At 34.0% G+C, this 19005-nt stretch overlaps 1 protein-coding gene across 4 annotated transcripts in view; it reads right to left on the reverse strand.

The window, feature by feature from the left end:
* Nucleotides 1–236: 236 nt before the first annotated feature.
* The window catches only part of LOC149804440 (serum response factor-like), a 50855-nt gene continuing 32086 nt past the window's right edge, over nucleotides 237–19005 (reverse strand). For all 4 annotated transcript variants that reach the window (XM_089940426.1, XM_089940413.1, XM_089940417.1 and 1 more), the window contains 4 exons: nucleotides 17998–18114; nucleotides 14666–14827; nucleotides 9689–9744; nucleotides 237–2919 (listed from right to left, as the gene is read on the reverse strand). In XM_089940426.1, the coding sequence (XP_089796552.1) occupies nucleotides 2836–2919; nucleotides 9689–9744; nucleotides 14666–14827; nucleotides 17998–18114 (419 nt within the window). In that variant the 3' untranslated portion in view covers nucleotides 237–2835. The remainder of the gene's footprint in view (nucleotides 2920–9688; nucleotides 9745–14665; nucleotides 14828–17997; nucleotides 18115–19005) is intronic.

The following is a 19005-nucleotide window of genomic DNA, read 5'->3' on the forward strand; positions in this document are numbered from 1 at the left end:
ATAGACTGGTTCTATAATCAATTCTCTTCATGATAATAATGTAGGAGAGAAGTTTTCAAACAGAAGAAGAACTAGCCTGCTTTATAAAATGTTCATCATATACAGCTGCTATAAATAGGTCACAAGGAAAGTGAATGTAAATGCAGTGTATTCTTTCAAATATGCAAGCATTATGTGGGAGCCTTCTTTTCCAGAATTTTCTTACAAGTAAATGGGTTTAAAAAAGAACAAACACAGATTTTGTACTGCTTTATTTTTTTAATTTATTTTGATCTGTGTATGCCATTATCATAATGGTTCACAGGTATGCAAAAGGCACATCTGATCAACTTGCTTGACCATTGCCAATTTTGGCTGAAATACCTTAACCCTTTACCTCATGTAAGCGCCTTTGGACACCTCTACTCCATTCGCATGGAAGCGCCTTTGGACGTCTCTACTCCATTCCCATGGAAGCACCTTTTGACATTTGCTGTAGACATCAGCCATTTTAGGCTGGTTTTTGTAGCGCCACCTTCGGGGAAAACCCCCTATTAAATACTACATTCATTTCTGTGAATGACAATTACGTCAGATCACATGGTCACTGTTTATGCTCTGGTCGATATCTGATAATTAAAATAACTGGTTCGTAATTTACAATTTCCAAAATGGAGGTCGTGATTTCATTCAGTACTTATGAAGTTTTCATGATTAGAATCACAACTATGAAAGCTTCAATAACTTAGGTAAAGGCTCTGATATTGATGTAGGCAGCAATTAGTTTTTTTTATAAATTATCAAATTCAGATGACTTAGTGATGTAGACACAGACAAAAAAAATTGTAAATTTCGAGTATGAGAAATGGCAGCTACGGTTGGTCACACGGTCTCAATGACTTGACGGTGAATGAGTTCTCACAAGATTTTAAAGCACATAAAAAATTCTTCTGTGAAAAATAATTACACAGCTTTAACAATCGGACTTTACTCTTAAATTTTTCCACACATAATAGATGTGTACCAAAAAGATAAAATGGTTAAAATTGCTGTTAAACGTAACATACACTACATTGCTTAACAGTTAACAGGTAGGCCTATGCGTATTGAGTCGAATAGGTACGAGGTGTTCTATTTATAGCGTGATGCACTTTGTAACTATGCACTATGAGGTAAAGGGTTAAAACGATCTGAGAGATATGCTGCAAAAATGAATACATTTATGGACAGACCGACATAGTGAGAGCTGTATCTCCCCATATTACAAACATGTGGGGTAATAAAAATCGGTTTCAACTGAAAATTAATATATCCTACCACAAATCAAACAGCTGCAGGTATGATTGTGATAAATTATGCTGACTGACATCAGTGTCATTGTGATATGGATGTTGTGACGTTTTTTAAAAAGCTCATGATCAAGTTTTGTCGGGCCTATTCCACTGTAAGTAGTCTATTCCACTGTAAGTACTGCATCAGTATTTGAAATGAGATAAAATTACTTGCAAAAGAAAGGACTATCAGACAATTCCATACAGATGCCATATCCCTCAATGTATTTATAGAAGCATAAAACACGCAATTTTGAATTTAACAAGAAAAGACAAATGCAGAAAACTTAAAAGCCCTTTTCATAACAAACAAACTGTTATACTGTCTTGTAAATCCTAAATCATCTGCTATAATTAAAAGTAAATATTTTTAAAAGCTCACGTTTAATTGAACAGCACAAAATCATTTGACACGTTCATTACATACTAGACCTGATACATCATACAATACAAACTAAAAAAATTAAGTACCAAAAAAATTATGCAACTATATCAATTTATTTACAATTATGTAATTCTACACATTTCTACAAAATAATTCTCTCATAGAAAGTTAGTGACACATAACAAATATTTTATTTATATCCGTGCCTAAATAAAAAAATTCAAATGAGAAGACTAAGGCAATACACTCCTCATTCATTCCTTATGACTCAAGGAAGAAACAAGAGCAAATATTAAAATATATTAAAATATCACACTGTATATGAAACTAGTTAATTTAGTAAAGAATCCTGTTGGTGGCACATTTGATGAGTAATTGATTCATTTCCTGGCTTGTCTGCTACTCCAACATCTACTTCACCCATTCCTGATATTAATGGAAATAAACTGATATGGTACCAGACAATACCTTTGTATGGATGTAAACTAAACAATTACAACAATAAATGACCCCAATTTTGGGTACTACTGCTATAATTCAGAGTAAAATTTCTTTAATCTTCAAGAAGTCATACAAGGGAATATTTCAATATAAGGATTTATTGTTAATTATTTTGAGCATTTATTAAGTTATAAACACAGTAACTCAACATGCAAAAATTCCATCAATCACTTAAAATAGTCCAAAGTAAGTACCATTTTAATTTTTACTTTTGGCATGATCTATTTTAAGGCATGCACAGAGTCATGTCATATAATTATAATTCATTATAAAATAGAGAATATCATTTACTTCTTTTAGCACCATCTTCTTATAAAAGTAACCTTTTTTATACATAAAATATGTTTATTCAACTTGTACCAATGCACAGACCATGTTGATTACGGGACATCTGGTATGACATTGGTGTCAACTGCCATTATCAGTCTCTACAGTACTTATCACATAATGCACAACTGAACACCATGCCTTCCTTATATCATGAAGGCATTTGTGAAAAAGGAATTACAGTTCCATGCTTTCTTCTTCTAAAAATGCTACTAATTAGCATTTTGTTGAAGTGAATTATCAAAATGGACTGGTTTCCTCAGTTTCTTGTTGATTCTTCCTGGAACACACTGTGTTCTGTGTCCCAGTCTGCTATGACTTCTTGCTCTTTTTGGTTGTGGACGGCTGTGACAAATCAGAAATTAGTGCCTGTTCTGAGGCAGATGTGAACAAAACCTGTCAAAAAACAAAACAAAAAAAAACCCATAAACAATGACAACCATATATACGTCTGGCTTAGAAAACTGTAGTCACAAAGTTTAGATCCAGTGATAACATTTCTAGTAAATGATTCTAGCATTTGACAAAAGATTTAAAAAGTTACAGATGGTAAAGTTCTCACTAAACACATCTGGAGTTAAACAACAATCAAAAATTGTTCAATACATCTTTTTCAAACACTTCATAATCATCACCCTAAAAAATGCTTGTTGAAAAAAAACACCAAAAATGGTAATTATTCAGATGATTACTTATAATGACGAGTCAATGGTGTTACTCATTTTGCAAAGTACAATGAACTGAGAACTTGTCCAAGATAGGTCCATGTAATTCTCTGTGAAACACCATCATCTAATTCAGAGTTTAATCTCCTCTGCATTTTAACAAGAAAATATTTTAAGAATATAATTTAGCATAGCAACTAAAATTTCCATTCATTTCTTGTTAGAACACGCTTATTAACAGACCCTATATAACATGAGTTTCTTGGTCATACAGTAAATAGTACAGATTTATATGTTACCAACATGTGCAATGTACTGTATGTACTCCCTTATAAGTCAAGTCAAACTGCAAACAACAAAGAGCCTGATCTGCTGTAGCATAATGCATATGCAGATCAGGGTCTATGTTGTTTGTTCAACTGATTACTCCTATTGCATTATGCAATGGCAGATCTGGGTGTGTGCAGTCTGCATTTTGACTCAACTTACAAGCAAGTACAGCTGGTATATAATCTAAACAGCCTTAGTGTGAAATATTCGATTTACACGGGAAGCCAGTAAGATTATTTACCTCATTATTTAAAATTTAAGGTATTTCACCTTAGATGTAAGTGATAATTTCCAACTTAGGTAAAGAATAAACAACTGTTGAACTGTAATGAAACATTTCCAAAAAAGTGTATCGTCTCTGATGAATTTTTTTGTTTCTTCTAATTTCCATGCTATTAATTTACTTGTCACAAAAATGCAACCAGTAAATTCATCAAAACATAAAGTTTCTGCATAAAAATAAGCGTAATGAACACTCTGAAACAATACAAAATATTATGTGAAATGGACAATTTTAATGGTTTTATGATGACTAATATCTGAAATGTTTGTAAAAATGTCATCCTGAAGTGTATACAAAAGACAGAAAAGTCTTTTTTCTAAGCATTCATATATTTAAATCATACAAAATTATATAACACGAGTAAAAAAAAATAGTATGCAAAATTAAAACCATATCAAGTGTGCATTTCTATTTAATGTAAAAAAAAAAAAAACTTGATTGTGAGTCCCACCCTAGTCACTGTTACTCCTTCTGCTTCACCCTGGTTCTAGAATTGCTTTGTCTATTTTACACCAAATTTAAAGAGATGCCTAGATGGATGATTGTATGAAGAACAGATGAATAATTGGTATATTTGTGCTGCATGACATCTGATCATTTCATGTGTGCACCACTTGTGGCCATGTTTACATTATTTAACTTGACTGTATGTTCAAGTATAAAAATGGGTTGGATAAAAAAGAAGTGCACACTGAGTATTATTAAAGTTGTGGGTGAGTTTATTATCAAGATTTTCTTTAGCAAATATTTGCCTAAATGTTGTTAAAATGGAGATAAGGTCATCAGCAGTAAGGACTGGTCATCAGAATAATGAATTTTCAAGGCTGAAAATATAATTACTTGTCTGGTAGCCTGGAAGAAGTACAAATTGTGCCACCTAAGTGTCATACTCCTTGCCTAAAATTTCATATCAATTGAAAAACCAAAAGAATTGTTACTCAATGAAAATCTAAGTTCCTGGAAAGTAGTCATGCCTTTCATCAATGTTTCAAAACTATAGACAGGTTGTAAAGTTGCAGAAATAAGATATTAATACTTCCATCTTTCCAGACTACACCTGATATGAATACACATGAATCAACTGACAATTTAGTTTACCAATTATCACTATCCGATACAATCAATTTGACTCAACAATGCTACAGCCAATTGTTTGCAGATGTGTGGGAAAACAAAGAAACTGGTTTTCTGGGATGTACAGATGATCAGAAAGGTTTTATAAAATGTTATAGTAGCCAAGATACATTTGGTTTAACAAATTAGAACTGTGTAATAATCAGTTTAAGGACAAAGTATGTTCACTATACTTGAGTATACTCTTGGCCTGTATATACTTGCTAAAATGTCTGAGGAGAGAAATTCAAGTCAGAAAGATCTCGGAGTGAACATGATCTTATTTTTTTTCACGTTATGTCCACATACAAGAATAGCTGTCACAATGAACACCTGATTTCAAAGATGACTACCAGTTTCCACTTTCATGCCAATTATTTCATATATGCTGTTCTGAGAAAGTATACATATGGTCATGGGTGGGGATCCTTAACTTAATGCACAAGTTAATTCAACTGCAGGGGCAAGTCCCCTGGAGTTATAGAAAGACATGGTAACTGTATGAATTACTTCGCCTGTTTATGCCAAGAAAGTGTTCATATATGGTTATATGTTACTAATACAAGCTGTCCTCACTAGAGGACATGAATAATGTAGCTAATACAATCAATATTCATGGAAGAACACTTCAGAGCTTGCATTGGATCCTACTGATGACCTTGAGAAGAAGTGTCCAGAATAGACAGGAATTATTTGCAATATCTAATTCCTCATGAACAGAAGTCTTTTCTTAGTAATGAAAGCAGCTCTGAGAGCAGTTCAAATGGTGTCTTGTTCTACCAGGTTAATACCCATGATAACTTCCACTTGGGCAAGGGTCACATGTCATTGGCCAGTTGAAATCCAAATGAATAGAAGCTCAGGTAGGACTTTGGTTTGTTTGATATCCCCATTTCCATGATAGTACAGTATGCCAGTGATCATGGAACAGTAGGTTTAACTACGACTGATGATAACTGTTTTTTTTTATCAAAGAGTCATAAGGAGTTAGCTATTGAGGTATGGATGCTTAGATTGGTATGAAGTGCTTTGTCCACTCCACAGCTGAGCATATTCCTTTGCCTTCGTACACCTCTAAAGTGAACAGCCATCTCATCTGAGGAGACTCCACCACTTGCAAACTGTTTGTTCTTAATGGTACTCAGGAGCCCAATGTACAGGTTCAGTGACTCTGGGTTAGGGTGAAACACCAACCATAGTGGTTTCTGAATTCAGATGAAGAAATATCTCCATGCTTGTGATTCTGTTGCAATAGATGAGGCTGCTCCAATATTCCCATTTGAATGCATTAATTAGGATGAGGAGACATGCAGATTTGCTGGTTCCTGTATCTCCTTCCAGATCCGGTGTGGGAGGTATGTACACATTTGGCCATTCCAATCTACAGAAAGAACATTGATTGATCAAGCGTTTAGTGTCCAGGACTGGTGAGACAAAGGTTGAGGTTTTGGCATTCCCCATTGTCACCAATAAATCCATCATTGGTCAATCCCTCGAGCGTCTATTTAGTGAAAACTGAGGGATAAAGGACAGTTCCATTTGTATCAATTCCTTCTCGCAGAATCACAAGTCTGACCATACAGTAGCTAGTTGGTAAATGTCAAACATAAGTATGGATTGTCAATGAGGACATCACTTTAGAAAATCCTAAACAATAACACAAAGGTATGAATACTTGTTCTGCTATGCTGTTTGAGTCACCACTGTTAAGTTCTCAAACAGAAAGAGAACTCCTTTCCCACATAGGTTCTCCAGCCACCAATGAAAAGTTTAAAATAGGTTTCCATCCCAATGATGCTAATATGTAATAATGATCTTGAGGGGGCCAAGCTCCTATGGTAGGAGCCTCCCAGACCTCTGTCTATGCATCGACAGCAATCGTGATTGTTGGAGTTTTACTTGCAAAGATATCACTGATGCAAGGCCAAAGCACTTTCCCTGCCTTAGAGAAGCAACCTCATACTGTTGCAGATTGTGAGAGTTGGTCCAATAGACACAGGTGCAGTCTCCACTTGGACCATGTCATCATTGTATGGGAGCCCAATAAAGCAACCAAGTACTAAAATACGTCCTCTGCTGCACTGAGCAAAACTCGTACAGCAAAGGAATTGTATTGTGGATGGGCTGATTCAAATAGGCATGGAACTTACCATTGCATGAATTCAATTTTCGTTCCTGGAGGACACATTCTTTGCATTTGAACACTGCTTCCAGACCTGGCACACAAGGTCGGCAAGGTTCTTGTTGACAAGGAGATTGCGTAGTCTCCACAACTGATGGCTATAGGACCCGTTGCATTCCATTGCAAACCTAAGAAAATAACAGTTCACTGAATGTGCTTAGGTTGAGGACCAACTGATGAATGCTTGATTATAGCTGAAGAACTCTGGCCAAAGACTTAGTGGGGGCATTGAACATGAACTGAGTCGCCAAGACACTTGTAGTGTCCAAATGACATAATTTTAAATCTTCACCAATCCGCCAGGAAAGGTTGGAGCATTCGCCCTACCAGGATCTGTCATACAGATGGGATGGGGATGGGGGCCTGTATGTATGTCATTAAAATAGCGATGGCTTCATGGAATGCTGGAAGTAACCACTGACCTCTCTCTGACTCCTGCACTTAGTTGTAGGAATGTTTCCCAATAGCATATGCTCTAGGGACATCCCTGCAATCTTTTAGGTTGCCTTGCATATCCCTCCGCTGTAGCTGAGACTGAAAGGAACTGTTTTATGTTGCAAGTTCTGTCAACCTGATCCTAAGGAAGAGAATATATGCTGAAGGTCACAAGTGTATCTAGGGCCTGAATGGTCTATGGGTGTAGAGAACACTGCATCTTTTTCCAGTGGTTGTTAGCTCAAAGTGGCTATTACAGCTACAGTATGTTGTGTCTCTGTTATGAAGTGGACCATGCTATGAATAATGCCCCTGCTTATTCTGCGGACTAAAGTTGTGAAGCACCCTGAATTAATACCGTGACTTATCATGTATATGTTTGTGATCTTGGACCCAATGATCCCTTGTATATGGCCTAGTCCAGTTGAAATGAAAGTAGGTTATCTGTGTGGGGAGAACGTTGTCAAATTCATTATGTTTGGACAGGTTATGGGATGTTTGATCACATAACCCCTGGAAGAACCTGTGAACCATGGGAAGCTTTCTCATTATCCATGCTGGATGAGCCAGGTCCAAGACTCAAAACCACGCAGACCAAGATGTTTGTGATCTGTAAAGGCAAATGCCTTAGACCATTGGCCACCATGGGCCCCCTTAAAAAGTGTCCAGTGACATAAGAAAAATAATCTGTATGATTTTAGGTAAATATATAAAGAATTTGGAATTTTCATTGAAATAATTAAAATCCTTTTAATTTATGGTGTTAAAACTATTCAAATAATACTGCAAATGTGTAAAACCATTGTACATAAGCTTTTGCTTGAAAATTGCAACAAGGCTCCTTTACTTAGCATTAATAAAGATTTAAATATGTCATGAAATATTACATTTTTTGTATGACATCATCATAACTCCTGAATATCAATGATTTTGAAAGAAGTTACCCGTAAAAATGTAAACTTAAAAACTTAAGTCCTAAATAGACAACTTTTTTTTATTTATATTAATACATACATTTTTTTCTTTTTACAGAGGACATGGAAACACTTAATCATGTATATTTGGATGCCATTTTTAAAAATCTGGAACGAAGAAAATCACTTGCACAGGAGTCCTCTGTATGCAAGCAAAAGCTGGGTGGCAAATTCAAAGGCTTGCCAATCTTGCTTCAATTGCCTGCTGAGTGGGAAAATTTATTGATCAATTGGTCATTTTAGCTGCACTGATATTTACAGTGAGAGAGTTCAGTGGCTGAAAGACCCCCAGACATGCATATTGTAATCATAACAGTATATCAAAAGAACATGATGCAATAGCTTGGCGGCAAGTTCAAAGACTTAGACCAGCTGCTGAGAGGTGCTGATATTTACAATGATTGAATTTAGAGGCAAAAAGACCCAGAGATGTACATGTGGTCATTATAAGAATACATCAAATGGACAACTTTAGCTTTCATTCTTGTGTTGGTTTCCGAGTGTACCCAAATAAGTAGTGCATGTGACCTTGAAATCAAGAAACATTTAGACTTAAACAAAATGCCATTTGCAAATTTGGACAAGTATTTCGGGTTAAATGGCCTACTAACGAAGATTGTAATGAGATTTAGAAGAGTGCTAAGTTGCTAAAACTGACAGTGTGGATGGAACAGTAGCCAGTGTAAGAAAGTGTGTGATGCCTGGCTTAGTGTTTGGAATAAGAGTGTTCATTCAACTGACAAAATTCAGTCTCACTCTGATGGACAAACAAGAGTTATATGTCAGTGGTGGAAAATTAAACCACTGGTTCTTCCTCTCTGGACATTTAGCCTCTTCAGGTATGCTCAATATGCTTCCAGGATGGGACTGCAAATTTTGCTGGTGGGACTCCTATTTTGATAAAAAATAGGAGTCTTGGGCAAGACCTCTATTTTATATGTTAGCTTTAAACAGTAGCATCATTTCAAGATCAGGTTTAATCCAACCTTTCTTGTGCAGTTCCATTCAAAGAGATCTACTGAGATATGATTTTCATCAGATTGGATAAACCAGAGTGAAGACCTAATATGTAAATTCAAATGACAGACATGTAGTTAGGATAATCTTAAAACTCTGATGAAGGAGGTATGGATGAATGAAATCCAACTCCATTAAAAACATGAAAAATAAAAATCCATCATACCTGTGGAGATCCTGTTAATGAAACTGGCACTGGGATTGTGATCATCTGCTGTTGACCTACAATATTATTAAACAAATATTATAATGTATGTCACAGGTTAACAAATACTAGTAAAATATACCTAACAGACTGACATTCAATAGTAAAATACATTATAGGGTTTTCATCATGTTTTAATAATAAATTCATGTCAAAAGATACATTATCAATGGTATTTTTAGTTGCATTTACCTACGATTGCATGGAGAAAAAAAACCTAATCAACTGGAAACCACAACTACACATACAATCAAATGGAACACCTGTATAGCTGTTACTCAACTAGATAAGAGACACTATGAGTTGCAGGATGGGGGCAGTGAGCAAAATCTCCTTTCTTGTGGACTATTGGGGAAATAGGGACTTTGCACCCCCACCCCATCTATAAATTGAAATCATGCTGGTGTAGCAAGTTAAATTACAGTGACTTGCCTTGATGAAGAGATGTGATAGTTTGTTTGAAAATATTTGGGGGCATATAGAATTTCGTAAAAAATTAATTTTGAAAATTCATATTTATGGAAGTGTTTTTTTTGATAAGCTTATGGGTTCCATCCTTTAATAAAGAGAAATACTGTCATGCAGAATCATTGATACTGGTAATGAATATGCAACATGTTGATAGTTTCTTTTAATGAAATAAATACCTCTTCCTTATTCAGCTGAATAATTTTTTAAATGTTAAAAATAAACAATGGAAAATGCACGTTGCCAGATTATAGAAGAACAAGGAAATGAGGAAAACAAACAAATCTACAGTTTTATAATAATAAAGTAAAATCATTGATAAAAATAACAAGATTACGCATTATGCTGTTGGAAAAGTCCTGTGCTTAAGATACTGTAGGCATACTTTATAATAATCTATATTTGCTGAAAAAATAAATTATAAACAAATTACACACTGATTTATAAAAGAACTGAAAGAGGTAGAGTTGATATTAATAAATGTTAAATGTATGTCACAATATATCTATTATATTCATACTAAATTTATCTTTATTGTGTGCCTTTATCTCTTGTATTTAGGTCAGACTGTAAGCAGAATGATTGATATGTCAATCATCACTGGTATCATTCATACACTGCATCATTAAGTGTCCACCTGCCTATCTTATTATGACACTGATTCATGCCATTCTTGTGATAAATTGCTACAAACCACTATTTTATTTTTTTTAGCCAAACGTATAGTGTGTCTTCTTTGCTTTATTATTAGTGAGTTAGCACCACTCATGACTGTGACTGGTTGGGCATGAAATGAAAGGGACTGAACACTGATGGTTCTCTTTGATGAAGACTGAATCATATGGCAGGCAAGCACTTTCAATAATGCAGAATCTAGGCACAGATTGATCTATATCAATTGGAAGCTAATGATCTTAAATGAATGAACTGCCTCCAGTAGAATAGGGTGATGTATTTATAGGTTACTGCATTTGTATGGGAAAATATGAACGAGTTTTGCGGATGTAAATACTGCATGACCTTGGGAGTGTAGTATATCCATCCGACAAAACGAGTTCATATTTTCCCATACAAATGTAGTAACCTTTTTATTATATGCTCATTTTCTTATTCTACCTAAATGCTTAATTATATTAACAAAATACACTACAAGTAACTGAATGTATGTCATATTCCAAACTAAATACACAAGCGCAGATTCATTATTACACAACAACAACATTAATGCGAACATAACTCCGCCCAGATAAATTTGAACTTAGTCGAGTGCTTGACATAACTTTAGAAAGAAAATGGTGTTCTAGTTAAAATTGAAATTTGGAGTCATACTGTGAATGAATGCGCATTGCAACAACTTTTCCATCTGATCAGGAATGAATAGATTTTGGTAATTTTTTGGGATTCTACGAAATTTAGTGATTATGTGATTATGGACTGGATTTAAATGTGACAATTCCGCATGAAATACATTGGAATGAAGAAGCAAGGGAGAAGCGTGTTGATATCTGCAAATGTGTTTCTGTTACTGTCATTGAATGTTTGAAATCGTAATGTGGGAAAAATATGAAGTCTTTCAATTGCAATTATCAAAAAGACACTATGGAATTTAATGCTTATTTCATTTTGAGTTCAGTAAGGAGAATGTAACTGCACTTATATTCGAAATTACAGTACAATTTTGAAATGTGTAATCAAGATTGAGAACCTATGACATGGCTAATGTAATTTGGATTTGCAGAACTAAGAAAGTACATTTTGAGGAAATTCAGAATGTAAAAATGTAAGTATATTTTTTTGCCATTCTTATTACCAGCTAAAGAAGACAGTTTATGCCTGGTCACTTGTATGTTATTTATATGGACCCTTTCTTGCATCTACTGTATAGCTAGCCATAATCCGAAACATTGTATCAAAAAAGTTAACGCGGAATGTGCCAAAGCAGCTGGTATGTGGCAGTCCATGAAACATCTGCTTTACTTCATTCAGAAACAAATTTAATCAACCAAAACATGAAATGCCTACTACGTGAGTGTACATTTTTTGTTTACAATAGAAAGTAGTTCCTTTATGCACATGAATGCAATATGATGGTTTGCAATATCGTAAAATATTGAATGATTCTGACAATGTAAAGTTAACGGAGAAAAAAATGAGCATATAATAATATAAAAGTTTTTAAATGAACTTTTTCAATGTCATGGAATTTCTGTACCAATACACATACCAGCTTTTATTGAAAACCCTGACCTATGCAAACAAACTGTCACTGCAAAAATACAATAGCCGTTGCAGTCACTGTCATAGTAGAATAGTCTTTGCTGCAATGACTTTGACAGTGAAATATCTTATGCAGTCACTTTCAAAGAAGAGTAGCCTAAGCAGTCAATGTGATAGTAGAATGATCTAAGCAGTCAATGTGATAGTAGAATGACCTAAGCAGTCAATGTGATAGTAGAATGACCTAAGCAGTCAATGTGATAGTAGAATGACCTAAGTAGTCAATGTGATAGTAGAATAACCTATGCAGTCAATGTGATAGGAGAATAACCTATGCATTTAGTGTGATGATATTGCTGCCTTTTCTGCCACTTTGATAGTAGAAATGTCTGTGCAGTCACTATGATAATGGAATAGCATATTCAGTCACAGTGAAAGAAGAATAGCATAATGCAATGTGATAGTAGAATAGCGTAAATAGTCACTGTGATAAAATAGAATATGTAGTCACTGTATTGTAAAATGTGTCAAGTTACTTAATAGTAGAATAATAGTCAAATATTATTTTATAATGTGAAATATCATTTCAAATGCATGCTGAAATTTGAGGAACATTTATTGAAATTTAGAATTTGCATTCCTTGAAAAACATTCATTAGTGTATTTATAATACAATATTTGAAACTCATGACATTTACAGTATGTACAAATACTGTAAATTTCAAATATTTGTATGTTTTCATGCCACTATTCCCATCCAGAAATGCACATGTGGTTTGCACTACGCTTATCCATGTCATTTCAGTATTTATTACACCATACAGTCAAACCTGTCAATAGGGCCACTCATGGGAAAATGTTGAACAGGACATTGCATGAAGGTAACCACCACATATATTTTCACCTTTTAAAACTGATTTTTGAACAAATACTATGCACTGAATATTGTTATTATTATTATTGTTATTATCATTAAGTTATCAAGTTTTATGTGCAATGTTCAACAAAATCATAATTATGGGTATATGTACCCCACGCGATCACTACATCATGCTCACTTTCATCCATCTGATTAATGAGATCATCAACAACTTTAAAATATACACCGATCTTTATTTGTTCACCCTATATAAACAATTAGTCAGTTGTTCAAACCATCAAGATCAAAGACTTAGATGAGAAGTATGTGATGAACAGAAAATCATTTTCGTTATGACCCATGAACCGAAACTTCACCTGCCCTCAGGGCTAAATTGACTGAGAAAAGAAATGAATTGCCTAAAATGCCTGTATTTAAATTAGGCTTTGTATTCTGTGCTTTTTACACATAATTTTGAAATATTATTGCATAGGAGGTTCGCCTGCATGGCTGTCTGTTTTCGTATATCCAATATGTATACCTCTCTTGTATTTAACATCATTTTCATGTTCAAAGTCACTCACTGGTATTCCAGTATCACTTTCCCAGCTCCAATAATCTGATATACTTCAAAATGTTGAAAAGCATTCTTACTGCTACCATCAGGCAGTATCTGCTGAATGAAATCGTCACCTGAAGATGAACCATATTGGAAGTCAGCCATTTTGGAGTTTTTCTAAGTAGCCCATATTATAAACACTCATTTGAAAAACTTCTTTGATGAATGCAAGGTTAGGGCTATGAAGGAATGCTTGTTCCTGGGCCCAATGTGCCAATCAAATTTAGTTTTGCCAAAGTAATCAAATGTGTAAACAATTGCCAACCTGTAAAAAGACCTAGGTCACAACAAGCGCTATAGGACTTCTTGTGTTGTAGCAAGCACTTCAAGGGATAAAAGTTAAATCAAAATTATATACTGTGCTGGGAACATTTTATGTGCATGACTGCAAACTAATTTACAGGATTTTTTCACACATCACTGTTCTCCAAGTACACAAATTTGTACACATTTTGTTTCATACACACACATACTTGCACCCTGAAGAAGTCTTTCTGTGAAAACCCCATGTTGATATGACTTTCCATTTTGGAGGAACAGCAACAGCTTATTTTTCAAGATGGATGATATGGTGGCTATATTGAATCATTTTCATTCAGACCCATCTAGACCTTTGTGCATACAATTTCGTGGTAATACTTTAGGAAGAGTAGTGATGACAAACTTGTGCTAAGGGATGGACAGACAGATGACAGAAAACAGGCCATACCATGAACTCTTCTAACCTAGGAACTGCAGAACTATTTATAATAATTATAACTATTATAACAGAAACCTTGCTGATCTGTTTGTGGCATTGAAAATGCTGTTGCTGGTTGCTGAAAATTGAAGATCTGTCGGTCCTGGATGGATGCTGTGGCGGGGGCATAAACAATACCCTGTGGTGTCTGGTACATCACAACACTTGGGGTCAAGGTCGTTGTTCCTTGTGTTGAAGCTAAAAACAAAAATTTTAACAACATAGTGTGAGCAGGCAACTCTTTTAATGTTTTTGAATGATATTCATCTATAGCATATTGAGAAAGATGTGACCATCATTTAAAGGACTCTTGCAATATATATATATATATATATATATATAAACATTATTATAAACAATGAAACTAACGAAACTGTCTGCTTCTGTACAATAGAGTAAATTCTATTAAAATCCAAATCATTTTAAATAACTGCTATAGATCCTGGCTTAAAATTAATGCTGTAACATACTATATTAGGCACAAACTCATGCCACATATAAATATTTTAAATTTATTTAAAAAAATATCTAGAACAGTTATCTCTTCTTGTTGGATTATTTTCTGAGAGGTTATGATTGTCAGCACACAACAGTCTTAATTAACTTTAAATTGGTGACTGAAACATCCAGGGCAACAACATCTCCAGACCAATTTCTATACTACCTTTGCTATAAAAAATACTGGACAAGGATGTTCATCATAACTTTTGATTAAAAGCAATAAATAAAGGACAGATAAATGGTAGGTGCTATTTTGTTAATTCCAACAAACTTTTGGTCTAGTTCATAAATATCGATGAATTATGGTTTTCGTGAAGAAAAATCTGAAGACACCCAAACCATTTTGAACAGGCCAAACTTTGATAAGCACTGATGAAGCCAAGCTGCTAGAGATCTGGGGGCACACATCCAGCCACCACCTGAATTTTAAACAAATCCAGCTGGGTTTTTTTAAATATCCAAAATCATGCCTTTTGAGCAAATTTGAGACACATTTTTGACCAAAAATTACTAGAAAAAGAGGCACTTTTTTCTCCAGACTTAATTATTTCCAGTTATTGGTATAAAATATTCTAACACAGCACCAAAATCAACATTGTTGGTGTAGGTATGTTTGTAATAATTTTATTTGTTATGGAAACTTTAATATGAAGGTACAAAGTAATTAAATCACATTTTTTATTTAATATAACTGTAACATACAGATCTCCAATTTCAAATGTAGTGTAGGAAGAAAGTCAGTTGAAATTGTTTTGTATATTGCTGTAATATTCATGAAATAATGAAGTAACTGCTGTCAAAAAAAGCAAGCTAAATGAACCACATGTGGATGGGATAATCTTTTCTGGATTTATTTTGTAGACAATGTTTAAAATTGTGTTGCTTAAATCAACTTCTGCAGTAGGCCTAATGTATATAACTTTACAAATGTGTCTTTGGAACAGGCAGTTGTTTGTTAAAAGTCTTTAACTGACTGTTGGCTTCTAACATTCTTTTTTCTTGGGCTTGATGCTTCATCAAATTGATCAATCGTCCATGATCAAATCACATAAAATACTCAAAGAGCAATTAATTCATCAGCAATAGCTATAAAATATGAGCTCCAGGAATAGTTCAGAATTGTCTTATATGTACTATCTCAAAATAAAAAGCAAAACAGACTTGACTGAGTTTATTTTTGCAGACGATTTTAGCTTTGAATATCTAAAACAGTTAATAGAGAAATTACAACTTGTGACTTATTAACATGTTAATATTAGGTAAAAAATGACTACGCAACTGCATGGAACAATCAGACAAATATGCTGACCTCAGACTACACAAGTAAGTGCATGTATAAATGGGTAGAAATATCTATCTATAAACAGATGAACAATTTCCATAGTATACCGTTTTTCTTTTCTCCATGAAATTATGGAATGCCAAATGCTTTTCCAGAATATCCAATTGTTCTAGTTTTAGTTAGTAAGTAAATATATTTATATACTGATCGATAATTTCTGTCTCTAATGAAATGGAAAACGAAGATTGCCAATAGATACCAATTAGTTTTCCAGAATACAAGAATTTTATTTATAAAAAGAGATAAGGGTCAATTTGGCTACTGGCCAGTACTTAATGAAAATCCAGATGTGTAACTAGTTCAAAATCTATGCTTTAGTTAGAATCATAGCTGCGTCAAAGGAATCTAAAAGTATATTTTAATACCCATCAGGACATATGGTATTATTGCACCTTGATCACAGGCGTCCTACAATTTATTGTCCTATGTCCACAAAATGTCGACTTCAGTGACCCTTTGGGCATGTTTTTTTTGTTAGGGAATAATAAAAAACATCCACCTGACAATTGAGTGAAAAATCGTAAATCAATGAAAGAAATGATCAAGTTTTGTGCATTTATTTTACATTCTTAATGCTTTTTGTTTTTAAAATCAATGGGTGGGGGGAAGCTACTGGTTGGGTAGGTGGAAACTATAGTGTCACATTAAAGTTTGGCTCATTCACTGCTGGCACTAAATGGATAATATTAACTGCCAGTTTTAGGCAATTTAAACCCCACTCAATCAGTGGGTTTCAGTCACTTGCTTATGTATATGTACGTAACTGATGTGTAGAAAAATGAATGTAGCCCAGAACGTTAGATTTCCAAAAAGTAGCTCATCTTTTTATACTCAGTTTTGGTGTGCAGCATTGTATAACCAATATCTAAGCAGAATCATCAACATTATTTGCGTTCATCTACTAAAGTTTTGGCATTAGTTTGCAAATATTATGATTTCCATACAAAAATTATTGTCTGATGTTTCACTTTCATAAAATCTGTGCAGATAGATATCACCAGGATCTCATTTGGACAATTCTTTGCTAACAAATGGAATTAAGGTTCCTTTAAACACCAACAACATCTGCACATCAATCAAAACAGGATGGTGGCCTCATGGGTTACTGGTAAAAGAATCCATTGGCCCAACTGAGAGCCAAGCTTAAATTTGTTAGCCATGAGTAAGCTTCTTAATATTGCACTAATTTAAGACTTCTTTTTCCTTGTTAATAAAATCATTATTAATTATTCTCTATTGACAAAAAAATATTAACTGCTTTATTTTGGGAAAATATGTGCAGATCATATTATGTGACAGTGATGCAGGCTACCTGAAATCCACATATGATATCCCTGGCTCAGAATTCTGGTAGCCCCTTGGCTCCTAGCACATGATTTTCTATTATATAGATTTAATGGAAAATACTGTTTTGAGCATGGTATTTTGATGAATCTGCAACAAAAATTGTACATGCAAACATTTACACTATGTAAAATTGTAAAAGATAAATGAATATGTTTCTTTCCATTTTTGACTAACTTACTTGCTATAACTGGTTGTGAACTGGGTAACCTGTAAACTGTCTGCTGATGCTGGTTTGAATTAGACTGGGTCACCTGTCCATTTGTAGCTGCCTGGATAGGAATTGCAATAGGAGTTCCTAGAAAAAGACAACACTAGATTACCTACAGTGACAAAATATTATTCTCTAGAACTATATAGATGGGCTCTTGAGAATACTATAATAACCATTAATAATTTTTAGAAGGGCCATTGTCAATATCCAAGAGTAATTTTGAATAGAGCAATAATATTAATAGATCGTGCAATTTTCTTCATATCCAATACAATTTCAAATGGACAATTGTTTCTCTCAATAAATGACTTTACACATGTTTGTGCACATTCCCCGGGTCCTTCAAGTGGTAGATGAACATTTAAGATTTTACTAAAGAAGGCAAACCTATCACTATTCTGGAGAAATTACTAGTAAACAAAAATGACACTCCACAATATCTTTAACTTATGTTTAAACATTAATACTTTATTCTTCATACAAAAAGTAGAAAAATACAAATTCTCAATTTATCACAACAAAAGATACCAAAGAAATTTTAACCAAAATGGCAATTTATTATGTCACCTGGGAATGGTTAAGACCTAATTTGAATTATGTTGCTCATCTCTTATCAATGCATGCAATGAATACACAAAGAATAAATAAATGCACAAAACTGCATGGCTTTGTTCCGAGTCAGTGGAAAGAATAATCTACTATGGCGCAGGTATAAGCAACATCAATGATTTCAGTAAAAAATGTGAATCCAGTTCTGTATTTATCACATACAACCATTTTGTATTCCTTCAAAGTATTTTCAGCTTTAATGTATGAATGAAATTCAAAATGATCTTGGATTTATAACAGTTTGATTCACTAAGTCTAAAAATATCTTTGTGTAAATATCAAAGAAGGCATCAAATGATTTCAAATCTCTGTGTGTGATACAGAAATACGGACTGAACAGCTGTATCAAACACCACATCAAGCATG

Source organism: Sinohyriopsis cumingii, chromosome 2 (genome assembly GCF_028554795.1).
Source record: "Sinohyriopsis cumingii isolate HCF-2022 chromosome 2, ASM2855479v2, whole genome shotgun sequence".
Lineage (NCBI taxonomy): Eukaryota > Metazoa > Mollusca > Bivalvia > Unionida > Unionidae > Sinohyriopsis > Sinohyriopsis cumingii.